General features: G+C 33.3%; 1 protein-coding gene across 9 annotated transcripts in view; it reads right to left on the reverse strand.

The window, feature by feature from the left end:
- The window catches only part of CSPP1 (centrosome and spindle pole associated protein 1), a 123119-nt gene that overhangs the window by 72679 nt on the left and 31849 nt on the right, over positions 1–18591 (reverse strand). For all 9 annotated transcript variants that reach the window (XR_007949305.1, XM_051970079.1, XM_051970085.1 and 6 more), the window contains exons 5-7: positions 9939–10019; positions 7821–7922; positions 3646–4079 (exon numbers count right to left, since the gene is read on the reverse strand). Coding sequence is in view for 8 of the 9 variants with exons in the window: in XM_051970079.1 (XP_051826039.1) it covers positions 3646–4079; positions 7821–7922; positions 9939–10019 (617 nt within the window). In the remaining variant the exon portion in view is untranslated. The remainder of the gene's footprint in view (positions 1–3645; positions 4080–7820; positions 7923–9938; positions 10020–18591) is intronic.

An 18591-nucleotide genomic window follows, 5' to 3' on the forward strand; every position in this document is an offset into this window, starting at 1 on the left:
TTGTATATCACTTTTTTGTCCACAAGGAATATTAACAAAGAAACAAAACCAGACTAGGGTGACCAAAATGTTGATCACACTAAAAGCAATATCATAAATAAATCAACTGAAAAAATTAAGGGAGTTAGTCAAGCAAAAAGAATACTTAGGAGGATATGCGATACTATGATAGAAGCCTTCATGTAACTGAAAGGTACTCAGTTCAGCCCTCATTCACTACACTACAATAACCTTCTATTGAAAAGCCTCTCAATGGGCTTAATAGATAAAATTTATGAATTTTCCCAGTTGGACTAAGTGCGAACCAAAGTCTGTTCCAATTGTATGATTCCATAATCCCATCAATCTACTAAAATGGAATTACACAAGGTCATATAGCCAGCCAGTTTGTGCTACTGACAAGGAATATGACTTGGGGTAAGGCATTTAATATCATAGGTCTCAGCCTGATGAATCTACGAATTAAGTGGTTAGTCAAAAAAGATGAACTCTAAAGCTCTTTTCAGTTAAATCATTCTAATTTGTTTAAGACATATAGAAATAACTAATGTTTTGTTTAGTTCCTTTTTTTTGAGTTCCTAAAAATTTTAGGAAAATTTTGCTGATTAACAATGGACTGTGATAAGCCTAAAGGTTGATTTAAGTTATGATAAGCTTACATAATCATACATATATGATTATTTGAAAGCTAAGAAATAAATTTTAAATTCAAATTTATTCAAATTTTTAAAAATAAAACACTTTATTTGGAGAAAAGCCCAAAAGACTATAAATATTATCCAAAAAGGAGAAGTATTTCATAAGCATAAATAAACTAAGAATCACAACTCAAGCTTTATCCACTAGTTATTTATTCCTAATTAAACTATATATATTTTAAATTGTGGCATGTCTTTCACAACCTTCTTTGTTTCAATTTTTCCTATAGAATGTTAGAAGCTATGTTACAGTATAGCATCATATATTATAATCTATAAAAACAAAGATTCTAAGTTATTTAAGAAAGAAAATGTGAAAATAAAAATTACTTTGAAAAACTATTGTATTCGATCTCTCCATTTTGCTTGTAGAAGGGGCAGGGGAAGCAAGGGGGAAGATAACGAATCAGTAAGAAACATATTCAGGAAAATAAAAGTTCCCAATCATTTCAAGCAGCAAGACTACTTGTTAATAAAAAAATGTTTGCAGAACTCTATGTAATTTTAGTTGTAGTGTTAGGATCTGCTGAATGAGAAAATATACAACAAAAAGCTACTATGAATTCAACAAAACTTTTAAATGAATTTGTATTTCATTATTTTCAAGGGCATCTAAACACAACTGAAAAGCAGTGATACATATATGTATAAGAAATATTGTATATTCAGACTACAGAGAATGTTTCTTTATTGAATATACTGATCACCTTTTATCAATCTTCTAAAATCTGAGGACAGCTCGGTAATAACTGCACCTGATAAGGTCCACCAAATTCGATTTTTACATAAAAATCTTAATATTAACTATCCAAATTTCAATAACTATTTCAAGATGTTAAGTATTCTACCTCAGGTAGAAAGTGCCCAGGGCCAGCAGGTCAGTGAGATTACTTAAAATTTCTTGAGGCTCAAAAACTGCTGGCCTGCCTACAATCCTGTGTCTCTTCAAATCCTTTTTCCTTAATTCTTTGAGTTAACCCTCATATCCCCTGAGTTAATGTGGAAATCCTTTTTTTCTTCCTACAAACAATTTACAAATCTAAGCAAACCTAAAAGCCAGAAAGAAAAATCTAATCTGTTTTATAAATGCCTCTAACCCAAACTTTTTGATACAATTTACAACTGTTTTAATCTCAAGAATAATGCTAATTCATTAACATGTTTTGCATGACTTCATATGTATAACAGGAATTGTATTTCTTGTTTTCTCAATGGGTTGGGGATGGAGTACCAGGAGGGAGGGAAGGAGAGAATTTAGAACTGAAAATAAAAATAAAATCTAAAAACACTTTTTAAAGTTCTTTAACTACAAAATTAACCTTAATTTGTAAGATTTCTAAAACATCTTTAGATTAATAAAAGTCCTAAATTATAGAATGTACAACCAACTCATTTAGATGGTTCCTCTTATCTAATTCATTCTTAAAACAATCCACAAGGATAATTATAAAAGTTACTATAAAAGGGTACAAATGTCATGCCAATATGATTTCATGACTATGAGGATCATAGGAAAATATTTTTTTTTCAATAATCAGAACAAGACATTTGTCATTTCATTTTTATGATGAGAAGTTAGGAGCAGAATCTATGTAAGGATAATTCCAAGACATCCAGAAACATGAACAAAAATGTAACCAACTTCATATGAATAATACAAACTAGTATTGACTCTCCAGCAATGCATAAATTACAAGTAAATTATATTTATAAAAATGAAAATTTATTTTAGTTTTTTGACGTATCCTCAAAATTATCTTGGGAAACAAAGCATAAAGATGCTTCCAAAAAAGACAAACAAACATGAACCTAAAGCAAAAATTTCAGTTAAAAAACTGTTTTGTAATATATCTTGAAAACATTATATCATAGTAGAGTTGAATCAAAGGGCTTATGGACTTATGTTCAAGCTTCATATGTTATGTATGACCATATCCTGAACAGTAAATGACCATTAACTTAATGAATAGCTGATACTGCTCAAGTTTTACCAGCTATACTTTAGAGTTAGCCTCAAACTGAGCACAATCTAGAAGTCACTTTTTTTTAAGTCCTTCATTAGAGGGACCCCACCACCACACAAACAAATAAATAAGTGAAAGCAGCAGCTAAATACAAATAGAAAAAGGTTTGTAAGCCCTGAAAAAGCACTATTCCAAAGATACAGCACAGTCTGATTGTGTGTTTTATTAAATAACCTTCCTCTCCCATTCTGTTACTTTCAAATTCAATATAAAACAGAAATTCTAACATTCTCTACAATCTGAAAAATAAGATTTTGAATTGGGTTAACATTCCATGCTCCCCATTATATTCTATTTTAGGTTCTCACTTAAGCTTCAAGATAAATCATGAGCAAAAATACTGAGATAGTATTAGATAAGAGATAAATGTGGGATTTATCAAAAGTAGCAGAGAAAAGATAGGCATCTTTAAAATTATTAATATTGAAAATTTAAAAAGACTGTGTGCTTTAATGGAAAGAGAGCCAATCTCAAAGCTAAAAAGACTCAAGTTTAAATTCTACCTCTTCTACCCCATCATGGCTGTGATTTTCCCTCAAGTCATTTAATATCTCAGTGCTCAAGGACCCTGCTTCTTACAGTGTGGGTCATCATCCCAAATGGGATCATGTAACTGAAGGGGGGATTGCAAAATTATGATTTATTATCAGTAAATGTATGATTTGTATAATTGTTTTATATGGCTCTATAAAAGAGGTCATATGAAAATTTCTCAGGTGAAAACAGGTCACAAGTGAAAAAAGTTTAAGAAGCCTTGCTTTAGGTCACTCTCAAAGACCATGATTTGAAGAAAAGGAGCTAACCTAGGAGAGGATTGGCAAAAAGAAATTCCTCACCTGAGTTTGTTATCCTAATGAAATGATGGCCAGTCCCTATTAAAGAAAATAATGAATTGTGAAAAATAAAAGTGGAATTTTAAATACCTGTCCGTTGTAAACACCCTCAGAGGTCTTCTATCATAATCACTTTCATATCTAACCCTTGGGTCAGTTTCTTCACTTCCTTCAGGACCACAGTTTGGTTTATAATAATGTTTATCAAAATTTTGATCTTCTTTGAATCTATAGTATCTTCTACCAGGAACATCAACTTTGTTGGCAATCTCATAGTGTTTTCTATTGGAAACGTCCACTTCATTAGATTTTTTATGTGGTTTTGCATCTCTTAACTCAATTTCATCATCTAATCTTCGATATCTGTCCTCTTCCAACCGTCTCTGATTTAAAAGCTCTTCGTAGGTCTCTGTTGACAATGAAACATCTTTTGGGGGGGCTTCTGTATTTCTGTTTGATGACTGTATTTGCGAATGTAAATCGGACTTAATTTTACTGATGGTTTTATTTCCTTCACTTTCATGCTGTTCAATAAAAAAAAAAAAAAAGACTTGAAAGTAATGTTCACGACAATAGTAATCACTCAAAATCTCTTGGTTCTACATAACATTTAAAACAAGTCTAATATTTAAATATGTAAGAAAACTATTTAAAATATTAAATCCTAATTGACAAATGAGGAGATAGGTTAAATATTAGCATAATTTCAGAAGAACAATCCTACATCTTAACTGAATATTTTTATTTCAAACTAGACTATATTTAGACACAGAGACTACTGAGTGGTAAGTAAAACTTGCTCATCTGAGTGATTCTTATAAAATATATTTGATCTTTAAAGAAAGTAAATGAAGTTTAATAATTGATTTATTAAATATTTATAAAAAATTATGTGACTATATCATCAAACAGGACAGATTTAAATTTTTATAAAGAATAAGATAAAAGTACTTCCACAAATAAGGCAACTAATGTCAAAATAATTTGTGGAGAAGGAGAAAATAAGCATTTAAATATCTATTATACAGGAACTATGCTAAATATGAATAGATGCTATCATAATCCCCACTTTACAATAAAGAAATTGAAGCAAACACAGATTAAATGACTTGCCCTAAATCACAAACCTAATAAGTTTTGGGAGTTGAATTTGGGCTCAGATGTTCTTAATTCCACCTGAGCTATAACCACTGTACCACACAGCTGCCTTGAATTAAAATTACTTTGCTATAATAAATTCAACACTATAAAACCCCAATTACTTTTTAGTCTTACTTGTTCAATGTTCAAAATATATTTTAAGCAAAAGGACTTTCTAAACAATTTTACAAAACCTTGAAAACTATTATAAAAACTTCCAAGCTTGTCTTTAGTATATATGACCATGTTCTGTTGACTTTCTAATAAGTATTTCTATTTCTAGACTGTAAAATCTTTTTTCTTGGGGCATAGCACTTGAGTAGTTCTTAGATTCCTTTTCTCAGTGTTCATCACCCATATATGAGAGAAAGAAATCTGGCGTAATTTAAAATCACAACAGTAATAATTTGCATTTATACTTGTGTTCAAAGTTTGCAAAGCATTTTACAAATATTAACTGATTTGATGCTCACAACAACTCTAGGAAATGTAAACATTATTATTATCCCCATTATGGGGATTAAGTGACATACCCAAGTCACACAGCTAGAAAACAACTAAAATTGGATTTGAATTTGGGTCTTTTTGACCCCAGTTCTAGCATGCTATACCCTGTGACACTTTGCTAACTATCTCACACAATTGACAATAGAGGCTATAGGGAAAACTGAGGGTTATAGCAAGATCAAGATAACAGCGATTCCTATGTGCAATCAGAGGAAGTGAAGGGATAGGTCACTAGACTGAAACAGATTAAGAAACTAGGAAGTTAAAAGTATTTAATACAACATGAACATTTACATTGAAGTCCCTTAGTATGAGAGCAAGAATTAGAATAAAGAGACAAACTGTGAGGCAGACACTAGAAATTTAAGAAAGCTAGGAGAATTTCCAGTGAGTCAGTAACTAACAACAATCAGGAACTCTGTGGGATGATGAGTTGGATTTAGTGAACCTCCATGAAGAAGAAATTGCTAGATCATAGTGGTAGGGGGAAATCTTGGAAGTGACAATGGGAGCAAAGGAGAATCTGATTCCCCACCATCATGTGGAGTATGACAGACAAAGCCTCTCTCAGGAAAAGGGAGGCCAAAGAAACAATAGCATCCGGAGGGAGCCAGATCCCAGCAAGTGGAATGTGGGTGAGGGTAGCTTTATCTACTGTGAACCCCCCTCAGTTTCATTCTGTCAAGGTGGTGCCGATGTAGGGGATGGCTGATAGGAGACTGGTAATTATGGTAGCAACTCAGAATGATATTTGGCCTCAGGGCCACTCATATGTGGGTGATGAACACTGAGAAGGAACACTACTCAAGTGCTATGCCCCAAGAAAAAAGATTTTACAGTCTAGAAATAGAAATACTTATTAGAAAGTCAACAGAATATGGTCATATATAAAGACAAGCTTGGCTGTTTTTATAATAGTTTTCAAGGTTTTGTAAAATTGTTTAGAAAGTCCTTTTGCTTAAAATATCCTCCAAATGCAGTTGCTATAACAGTCAGAAGTAGGATTACTCCAGTGTTTCATGTTTCTTTGTAGAAGTAGCATCCGTAGTAGATTCCTCAGCCAACATGTAGGAAGAGACATATGAAAAATATTGATGCTCCATTAGCATGGAGGTTACAAATCAGTCAACCATGGTCGACATCACAGCAGATGTGGGCTACTGAGGAGAAGGCAAATTAGGGTGTCTGATGTATAGTGTATTGCGAGAAATAGGTCTGTAAGGATTTGAATAATTAGGCACACTCCTAGTAGAGACCCAAAGTTTCATCAGGCAGAAATGTTAGAGAGTGCAGGAAGGTCAATGAACAAGTGGTTGATAATTTTTATAAAGGGGTGAGTTTTACGTAGATTGGTCTTTCTGTAGTTGAATTACAACAATGGTTTTTCATGCCATAGGCTATGGTTAAAGTCCATACTAAAACTATTATGGAAATGATGCTAATTTTTTTATTGTCTTTGTTATTGATTTTTGAGTTTGTTGCTTTTGCTTCTAAGCCAGAAGATGGAAAGAGACTTAAATGAGAAAATTTACTCATGATGAAGCAGGCATTCTAGAAGGAATAATATAAGGAGGCAGCAAATGTTCAGCAGCATACTGCTGGGAAATGGAAGGGAGATAGATGTTAAATCATTTTTATAAGTTGCTCATGGCTGAAAAATGCCTGATCTGATGTTTAACCTAGTAGTGAGTGTCTTTGTTTTCAGACAGTCTTATACTGCGGTGACTGAGTGTTATGGGGTATAGACACGCAGTCTTCCGGGATTAGTACGACATGTTAGAACTCACATACCAAGTGGCATGATGCAGTCGCCTTTATGACATGATAATACAAAATGGCCGAACTTCAGCAGCATTCTATTGGGCATTTAATAAATATTTCTTTATTTGAACTGAATTCTATTCACAAAAGAAGTACCTCATAAGGTACTGTTCTTCTGGTCTCCTCATGTCTGAGGCTGAGGGAAAGGTCCCATTCTTCAGTAGCAGAAGTTCAGGTAGGGAAAGCAAAAGGAAGTGGGTATATATTAACCATTGAAAAAAATAAGTTCAGGCAGAGTATCAGTGCACAGAAAGAAATTCCCTGAAGTCTGATGATTACATGATTCAAGGCCAGCCTATCAAGTCAACCTCATCGCAGAAGTGGTATTATATCCTGGTGAAGTCTCAAGATCACTCATATCAGGGAGGAATATGGCCTGAGGACCCTCTGAAGGAGTTGAAGAGGAAGTTTTATCTCAGCACCTCACCCTCACTCACATTAACTCACATTAACAACACACTCACATTAACATTCAGTACATTTTTATAATCTACTATTCTAAATATTTTTACAATATTGCTCCAAATATAGGGCATAATTAATTTTTTTGCATATGGCTATGTGAATTTTTCTTTTTAATTTTTCCTCTCAAATCATTTTATGGACATTCTGAAGCAAAAAGCTAAGTCACAACAGATTTTGACAGTTTGTAAATTTTGGCGTTTTCTGACAGATTTCTTTTAAGGTAAGTCATTTGTCTTAGAAAGATTTATATTAGTTACTTGATAAAAATCTTTAAAAGACAAGTTATATAGTTTCCCCTCTCCCCCCAAGGAAATTATTTCAGCAAAACCTACCTCTGGATTTTTCTTCTCTATTTCTCTGAACTTTTCATTCCATTCTTCCTTGTCCCTGAGAAACTGATTGTACTCTTTGTTTCTTTCAAGTTTCAATCTCTCCTTAAGATAGACATCAAAAAAGGTATTACAACAATTTCAAACTTTAGAAAAGGTAAACTTTATAGGAAAAATCTGAACTTGTCACTGCCTGCTTAAAAACTTCCACAAATGCCTCATTATATTGATATCACTAGTTTATAATGAAACAGTACAAAGAAGACAAAAAATGAAATCCAAGTTAGAAGAATCTTATAATACAAACCAAAGTAAAATAATGGAAAAGGTTCTGTTCAAACAATAGACATCTCCTATATGAATAAATACCTTTAAACATTGTTTTGTACATTTTCTATTAAAACTCTGAATTTGAAAAAAATGTAAACAAACAGCAAATAAATTACATAACTGGATACTATTCATTATATATCATGTATTTAGGGAACAAATATATCTTTTGCATATCATTATCAAGAATTGCACTTCCTCTGAATTAAACTGGTGTTTGAGAAACCAGGCACAGGACTCTGGAATACTTCGGGGATGATCTGTGCCCTAAGTGGTCATATTCCCAACATGTTGCACATCCCTTTACTGAAAATTCTCTTAAGACTACTGACCTCTCCCCTTTGAGTTCCCATGCAGCATTCCTAATTACATTATAAATATTTGTCTCCTAGATTCAATGTCTTGCCAAGATTCAACAAATTCAACAAAAATTCACTGAACTCACCCCATAACTTCTGTATTTCTATTGAGAACACCATTCCAATTATCCAATATTGAAAATGCAACATTATCTTTCATTTTTCCCTCTTCCTCATTCCAGTTATTTCCTCAGCTGTCAAGTCCAGTTGATTTTACCTTGATAATATTTCTTCCATTTGTTTCACTTTCACTAATACAATCTAGTTCAGTTCCTCATCCTTACTGCCTGAATTTTATTTAAGATCCTAAGTCTAGTTTCCCCTTTTTCAATCCATCATCTACACAGCAGCCAACATAATTGTCACAATGAACAAATCTGAACTTGTCACTGCCTGCTTCCACAAATGCCTTGTAGTCTACAGGATAAAATTTAAATTCTGTAATCTGGCATTTAAGACATTCCACAAGCTAGCACAAATCTACTTTTCCTGGCTTATTTCAATACTTGTTAATCAAAAAACAGACATAGATTAAGCATGAGTTCCTATTCTGTAGGAGAAACAATGTATAAAAAAAGACAATAAAATAAAATATACCCACATATTACACACAGATATGTGTGTGTATGTATGTAAACACAAATACATACAAAACAGATAAGCAATTCTGGAGGTGGAAGGCACTAGCAGATGGAAGATCAGGAAAGGTTTCAGGTAGAAAGTGGCACTTAAACTGAGTTCTCCTTCAGAAATTTTTTATTTTAGACAACCTACACACAGTATACTGTGAGACCTTTAGAAAATCATTTACTTTTCAATTAATAGGTTTTATCTGCCCTAAGGGAAAAAAAAAAGTGAAGATGCTGGACCAGATGATTTCCAAATTCCCTTTTTACTCTAATGCCTATAATATTAAAATACAGACTAAAACAAAACAATTAGGAAAAAATAAAGAAAATGTTGTAATATTAAGCAACTGACCAAAAGATAGATATTGGCAGATATCTGCATTTTTATGTACATATACATCTAATCATGTGTGCACACAGATGCATGTGTGTATATGTATGTATATATGTATTAAGACTAGAGGCTTTTATGGTAGGAAAGAGATATGTGAAGAAACAACTGTGGTATAAGAGGGAAAGTCCATCATTTTAACTTCAAAAAAAGAATCAAAAAGTAATTTTACAATTATAGAAAGTGAAAATAAACTGGTCAAAGAAACAAAAATGTTTTCCACATTATATGACCAGAAACAATTTATATTCTTTCTAGTGATTTCATTAAAGCCTACCAAATTTGTCAAAAGAATGCAATATTATATCTAAAATAGTTTTAATTTCTCTTTTGCTTATATTTAAACAAGAAGTACATTCTTTAATAATTTTGATTCTTTAGGAAGGCTAAGCACTCACAACAATTAACCTACCTTGGCAGATAACCTCTCACCAATAGGAAGAGATACTCCAAGAGTAGATGGATCTATTTCACCCGTAGACACAAAGTTTTTCTGTATTTAAAAAAAAAAAAACTCTGATTTAACTTTTGATCTTGAATATTCTATTTAATAAAAATACATGTTTTCATATAGCATATCCTATAGTACATATTGGAAGTCAAAATCCTGAGAATAATGACTCAGCACAGACCTTAATTTGGCATTTGGGTACCTAAATTAGAATCCCTGTTTTGCTACTCACTACCTGTGAGACCTTTAGAAAATAATTTACTTTCCAATTATTAGGCTTTTAATCTGCAGCTTCTGAAAAGTGAAGGAGCTGAACCAAATGATTTCCAATTTACCTTTCCATTTTAACTCCAAGGATATTGAAATATAAACTAAGAAACACTAAATAACTTTTTTTAAATAAAGAAAAATTTACATTACTTAGCAACCAAAGGCCAGATTTTACACACTCTGTTCCTCAATTCAAGAATAAAAAAAGGAGGCTGTTTTTCAGCACACATTTCTTTGCCAACTATATATTCCTCCCAGTATTAGAGTTAATGATCTACTATACTTCTTTTCTTGAGATCAGAAATTTCCTTATGTCTACTTCAATGAATTCCTTGGGGGAGAAGGGGAAAGAAGGAGAGAAAAAAAAAGAGAAAAGAAGGAAGGGGGAAGGAAAAGGAGAGAAAGAAAAAAATGAATATATATACATGTAGTATTTATATAATATATATATGAATATGTTTTTATTCATGTTTCACATACCTTTGCCACAGTTTAGCACTAAGATTACACTAGAAAGAGAGCCTGGGCTTAGGAATTCTAGGCAGGTCCACTGCCAATTAAATGAGAGGAGGAAGAAGGGAAATAGCAAATATCCCTAGTCATTCAATTACAAAATGGAGGAAAGCAAAGTTCCTATCTCTTGCAGTAGCCAATCATATTTTTAAAGCATGATGTATACAAATTATCAATATTAACTATTACAATAAACTCCATAAAAATCTACTAGAGAACATATATTCCAATAAACTCCCACATAGCATCTCTGCTTGTAGATCAATTTCTTTTCCAATTGATTCCATGATTTCCACTTCAATATAATTCAAAGATCCTTGATTTCAGTGTGAGTATGCAAGTTTCACCAACACACATAATATTAAAGTAGATGGTTGCAAGAATTTATATGACCAAAAATATTTGACAATAAACTCCGTAAAAATCTACTAGATAACATATATTCCAATAAACTCCCACATAGCATCTCTGCTTCTAGATCAATTTCTTTTCCAATTGATTCCATGATTTCCACTTCAATATAATTCAAAGATCCTTGATTTCAGCGTGAGTATGCAAGTTTCACCAACACACATAATATTAAAGTAGATGGTTACAAGAATTTATATGACCAAAAACATTTGCTTCCTAACTCATATTTCAGTGAGAATTCCTAAACTTAACTAACTTGGCACACAAACAATAGATATTCAACTTATCCAGAAACCTATACTTGTAGTCTTTTTATCTATTTATAAACTTCCCAAAGCTTGCACTCCATTATAAAAAATTTTGAGCAACCAGAGTATGGCTTTGGTACAACCAAATTAATCCAAACTTTTTGGGCTATCCATTTAGGTTTTTCATAACCTTAATATTCCCAACTCCTCCCCTCTCCCCAAAATCCAACTTGCTTCCCCACCAATAGCCAGGATTCTATCAGGTCTTTCTTCTTAATGCCGCCCACATATGATATGCTAACAAACTCCTATTTCCATGACTTTATTCTTTATTCTCCTCAAGCTGTCCTACTTTCCACCAACTCAAATTTAGTTCATTTTTTTAAATACAGTTTTCATTTTATATAAATGGACCGTGGACCTCTATGTAAAACAATTTTTATGTAATGTGAATTTGTTCTGGACAGGGAGGGAGTAAGGCAGGCAGGAAGGGGACTGTTCACTTGTAGACGGAGGGGGCCAGCCCAACATAGGTTCAAGGATACATGAAGGTCAAGAAAGAGAAGAGCAGGAGGAATAATTAGAAGTCTGGGGTCAGCCACATGAGGGCCTGATCAGAACCAAGAAGAAAAACACATGGGAGACAAACACAAAGGGGTCAGACACAGATACAGAGAGAAATAGAGTATGTGGGACAAACGAGGATCAGATAGAGAAATGCAGTACTCAATCATGGACAGATGGAAGAAAGACATGTGGAGGGGCTGGACACACAGGCAAAGAAGAGCAAGTCTCCTCTCTCAGTGCCAAAGGCCTGAGGCTAGGCCTCAATCCCAGGACGGCAGCAGTAACAAGCTTGTCTTTTGCTTTCACTTGGAAGGTTTGGTTTTATTTTTTTTTTTTAAGTTTGTAGGGCTTGAGGGCGGGGGAAGGGAGGGAAGACCCATAGAGTGCTGAGGCAAGGCGCAGGAGCAGAGAAAAAGAGGACAGTGCTGTTATTTGTCCTTCATTTTCTTTTTTTTCCCTGAGGCAATTGGGGTTAAGTGACTTGCCCAGGGTCACATGGCTATGAAGTGTTAAGTGTCTGAGACCAGATTTGAACTCAGGTCCTCCTACTTCAGGGCTGGTGGTCTATCTACTGCGCCACCTAGCTGTCCTTGTCCTTCATTTTCAAAGAGGATCAGTGACATCACAGAAAATGTCTTGACTTGGGTGAATTGAATTTAAGTGAGGCACAGTTGTCCCAAGTTGTCAGTCTCACTCTTTCCTCCTGAGTCATAAAAGTCCAATGACAGAACTAAAAGTCAAGATGACTGGTGATGACCCAGGATGCTGTGGATAACCTTGACATCTGTGAGGTCTAACCAAGCTCTACGCTCTCAGTAGCACTTGCTTCATACACCCTTGGAAAGCCTTTGGAACAAAACCGTTCTCATCTGTCCATTCCACTAATCAAAGTCTCCACATGCTTGGGATAGACATTCCCCTAATTCACTGACAGGTTTAGGTCGTGTCAGTTACCCTCAACCTGGCTTAGTCCATCTGCCTGGTCAGTTTCCTGTACATGTTGTAAGTTCTTGCAGCCACAAGTAGAGCTGAATGAAAGGAGATACCAAAGATGGATGAGCAGCCCTGAAAAGGATTGGGAAGCCCTCACATCTCTGGGGTTAATTCCTCCCCTAAACACTCCATTACACCTCTCAGCAATAAAGTTCATATAGATGGGGTTTTTGGAATGCAGATTTCTTTCAGAATTCTTAAAGTCGAATTTACATGATGCATATTTAATCAAAGCAAAAACTGTCTGTACAGGTAAAATTAGTTCTAATTCAGGCTTTACCATTTATTAGCCAACTAATTGGGGAATCATTTCACTACTCTTAAGATTTAGCTTTCTCATATAATATAGCTAAATGACTCTTGACATTCTGTGATTTGGCTATTTAAAAAAATCACTGAATCAAACAAGCATTTATTAAGAACATACTATGTGCTAGCCATTGTGCTAATAAGTACTGGTAATACAAAAGCAAAAAACAACTCTCAAATAGGTAACATTATGCTCTCTATATATGTACATATAATAATAAATTTTTAAAAATCTTACATTGAAACTTCATAATGAAGCAGAGATGACCTTGAGATCTCAGAAGGCTATACCAGCAGAATATAAACTTCAATAACTTCTTGGAAAACAATACTCATCAATCCAATAACATCTTGGAAAGGTTTTAAGTATGATAATTAAAATAAATTATCTATCCATGGTCCAACCCCTAACTAATGTTGAAAAAGTTCATACTCATACACTAGTTGCTAGATAATATTTTTGCAATAATAACCCATTAAACAAACAAACAAAAAAAAAAACACACAAAATTAGTCTTCAGTCCTACACAGTCCCCTTCTATTTTTATAACAACAATAGAATAACACAAAAGTGGGTAAAGGGAAGTGAAATCTCATAATTTTTAAACTGGTGGAATCAAACATAAATAGAAACAAAAGATCTCCAACATCCATCTTAGAAAATCATAAAGTAAAAGTCTAATGTTGTACTATATTTTTTAATTCATTTTGTGAAACTTTCCTAATTACATTTTAATCTAATGGCCACACTCAGGAGTTCTGCAATAAGACTTGGACACCTATTTTACACCATGTTTAAATATTAATCTGCTGATATTCTAAAAGTGATATCTTTGTCCAATGACTACAAAACTGATGAGAGTGAAGGAGAAATTGAATCAGCTAAATATTGAGATTATCTTAATAGAAATGAAATGAAATCAGAAAACAAATCTAAATATAAGAATGGCTCACAGGTTGAACTTGTAAAGGCCAATTAGAAACTTTGTAGAACTGGTTTCCCATGAGTCCAAATGCAGTAAGAAAAAGCATCAGTTCATGGTCATCTGGTTTTGTCATTTTCACAACAAACATATGCCAAAAACATACTATGAAGATAATTACAGATTATCCATCAATATTTAAGAACTTGACAAAAAGTCTTCAAGTCATGTCAATGTTAATAAAAGTGAAACTTAAATTTGAATTTAGATATAAGAAAAATGAGTAAATATACCTGTTTGTGTATGTTAAGAGAAAAATAGAAACAGAATCCAAAGACCTGAGTTACTCATCAACTGATGAAATTCCCATTTATAGAAAACTCTGGAAAAGGCACTAAACCACATAACAAAACAATTTCTAGTGATAAAAAAAAAGTGTTTCTTAACATGGAAATATGGAATCTACTATCTACAAGACTAATTAAAATATAACCAAAATCAAGAAAAAGAAATAAAAAGAAGAAATCACTAAACCTGCTTAAAACAAGCTCAAACCTGAATAATTCCTTAATATCCTGTTGCAAAGAAACAAAATGGATAAAGGAAAAGATATTATCATTATTACCATTTCCTTCATAAATTTAACCACTGTAAAGGAAATAGCACAAGCAGACATCATAACAAAAGAGCCTGGAGAAAACCTTGGCCAGCAAACACCTAAACTCTTTACTGAATAGCCAAGCACAATACTAGTTTAAAATATAAACTTATCATAGGTAAGAGATTATAAATAAAGATAATGAAAGGTTATGTATGAGAATTATTATATTATAAAAGAGAAGAAAAGCTAAGGGGAAACAAATCTATGAAAGACTTGGCATGAGACCAATACCATTTTATAACTAAAATGTGGTAACAACAAATAGACAAAAATAAAACATACCTGGAGCATTTTAATAGCAACCTATTTTCATCATATATGTCACTGGAAACACCACCTTTGGACTCTAACAGCTCAGTTCTGCATGCGCTATATTATAAGAAAGTAAGTAGAAATGGCACTTAAGAAAATGAAGTCAAGAAATTCAGCATTTCAGGAAAAACTGCTGGAGTATGCTTACTCCAAAGAGAAAAGATCTATGCCAGAAGCAACACTTTTGAAAGCCCTAAAGGACTAATTTACAATATATTTGAAAAAAAGGGAAATTACCAAAATAATAGGGGAAAGGTATTAGTACCCCAAAAAAAAGTATCTACAGGCTATCAACAACTACTTCAATATGCCTCCTTTCTCATTTCTATAAACTCATTATGAAATTATAAGTCATACGTGGCTGAAAGTTATAGTACATATAGACCTGTTATTTATTATTTGTTGATTATTTTAAAAAGCAATCGATTTAAGCAAAATGTAAAAGTCTTCTCTAATGAGCTATCTCTCACACACATTAAGATCATGAGATTTTTTGATAGAAACAACTAGAAAAGGTAATTTTATTCAGTGATCTTGATTGTATTCAAAGAAGGCATCAAAGAGGGAGTGATATGCCTGCTAAGTGTTACTCTCCATCAAAAAGAATTATCATGTAGATTCCAAATGGAAAAGGGATCCCAACACATAGTCATGTCTTCCAGATGCTCCTATTTGTAGATATTATATGACTCAATTCTCAGACCATTACAGGATCTTTTCAATAAAATTCATGATTAATCAATCAACAAGGAAATTAAACACTTGTTATATGGCTCTTCTCTCCCCTACTTCCCCCCATACCCCACTAATGACTGCTGAGATTACCTTTCATTTACACTGTATACTTATTTAGACACAGATAAATGGTACAGTTTAGATTACTGGATTTGCAGACAAAAGATCTGAGTTCAAATTTTACCTCCCAAACTTCTAGCCTCAGTTTTCTAATCTGTAAAATTAGGGTAAGAGAGGCCATGACTGAAAAAAATCACTGCTGTCAAGTAGCACACTCAAAAGAGGTCAGTTTTATAATACCGCAAAAGCCAAATAGATATAATGCTGACCAGTCTATTTTATATACGTGTGTGTGTGTGTGTGTGTGTGTGTGTGTGTATACACACACACACACACACACACACACGATTTGGATAGGCAATCTTGAATTATCAATACAATTATCAGTTCATTGGACAAACACTACAAATGAACAAAACTGGGAGCAGAATGGAATTTGAAGAGGACAATGTGGATTGCATTTGAAAAACTAGCTTATTTTTAAAGAGTCCAAGCTATTTCCTAGCACAAAGATCAATCTTCTTTCAGTACTATTATATGACTACAAAGCATAGAATGCCGCAATCTCCAGAGGATCTATCTGAACTTCAAGTGACCCAACAGGGCAATACAGATAAATGATAAGCATAAATAAGTACAATGAAGCCTTATTACTAAAGATGACTTTCATGCACATAGTGTTGAAGATATAATCCAAAAAATTTATGTAAGTAAATGAACTGATCATATACCAAGCAGAGCAAGGGAATATAGCAATCCAAGTGCTGTTCTTTGGCCCATGAAACATTCAGATTTAGAAGAAAGCTTCCAGCATATTAGGAAAATTTTCTATAGATTATGTATTGAAATATATAAGCAAGAATCACTATGTATTGAAATATATAAGCAAGAATCACCCACAATCAGAAAACACCTACAAGTTGAGATTTGTGTTCTAGAAATAAGTATCCCATGATGAAATAACAGAATCTGTAAAGTGCCCAAGAACTTAACAAATATTTATCAAGCAGCTAATATTAGCAGTACCTTTCCAGACAAGGCAAACAAAAAATAATGATATTACAATATAATTAAGGAAAAGACACATATGTTAAAGTAATTAACAATACAGGTGTGACTAAGGATTAAAATGACTGATACAGCCTTGTATACAAGAAATTCTCTTGGGATAAAGCCCAATTTCAAAATCTACATATTCTATAAAAGCCATTCCAGAATACTTTAATCACACTGATTTCTCTTTAAAAATTTACATAGTCTATTGTTTCAATATTTATATGCCATGTTTGTGATATTTCCAATTTCTTCTAGTAATTCTAATTTCTATTTTAGAATTGGATCAGGAATTCTAAGAGGCCTTTATGGGCACTCTAGGGAACACAGATTTACCATCAACTTTCCAGCCTAATTTACATCCTTCCCATTTACACATTCCACATTCCAATTAGATCATATTACCAGCTATTTCCCCAAATTTATTTTCTCATTTTTCATGCCTTTGCATAAGCTATCCTCCATTTCTAAAATGTTTGACCTCTACACCTCAAATCTCTTTAACAAAAATGATTTTAAAAACAACAATTAGCATTTATATAGAGCTTTAAGATTCACAAAGCACCTTACAATTATTTCACTTATTCTTACAACAATCCTAAGAGGTAGGAGCTATTACTCCCATTTTATAAGAGAGAAAACTAACAGATACAAATGTTAAGTCAGTCAGTCTAAAAAGCATTTATTAAGCACTTAAAATGTCAGACACTATACTAAACATTGGGGACACAAAGAATAGCAAAAGACAGACACTGTTCCTGAGGGGACAGCTTAAGAGAACACAGCATGAAAGCAACTATGTACAAACAAAATAAATAGAGGGTACATTGAAAATAATTAACAAAGGAAAGAAACTAGAACTAAGAATGATCAGGAAAAATTTCTTGTGCATGGTGTAATTTTTCTGGGATTTGATGGAAATGAAGAAAGAGAACACTAGACATGAGGGATATATCCAATAGAAACATCTGGAGTTCTGGAGAAGGAGTGTTTTGTATGAGGAACAAAAAAATGGTCAGTGTCAATGAGTCAAAGGAGAGGAAGGAATATATAGAGATGTCAGAAAGGCAAAATCGACAGACTTGACAATATATCGGACATGAGAGATGAGAGAGTTTAAGGATAACCGTAGGTCACAAGCCTCAGGGAATGGGATCACAGTGGTACCCTTGACAATAATAGGGAAGTTCAGAAGGAGGGAGACTTGGCAGGGAGGTGATGAGTTTAGTTTTAAATGTGTTGAGATTAAATTTCAGTTTGAGATATCTAAAAGGCAATTAAAGATACAAATCTGAAGTTTAGGAGAGCTAAGTAGTTGTTAAGTAGATCTGAGAATTATGTGCTGAGATGACAATTGAATCCATGGGGCTTGTAGATCATGTGCAAATTTTGATATGTTATATAGGAAATGACGTAGAGACGATTTTGGTGGATGGAGAGAGAGGGGTGGAGAGAGAGGCAGAGAGACTGCTGGCCGGGTTCATGTTGCAGCTATACACATTCCTATAGCCATCCCCCTTCACTTCCACAAAGAATAAAGATTGAAGATTTTCCCTTAA

The sequence above is a fragment of the Antechinus flavipes genome, chromosome 1 (genome assembly GCF_016432865.1).
Source record: "Antechinus flavipes isolate AdamAnt ecotype Samford, QLD, Australia chromosome 1, AdamAnt_v2, whole genome shotgun sequence".
NCBI lineage: Eukaryota > Metazoa > Chordata > Mammalia > Dasyuromorphia > Dasyuridae > Antechinus > Antechinus flavipes.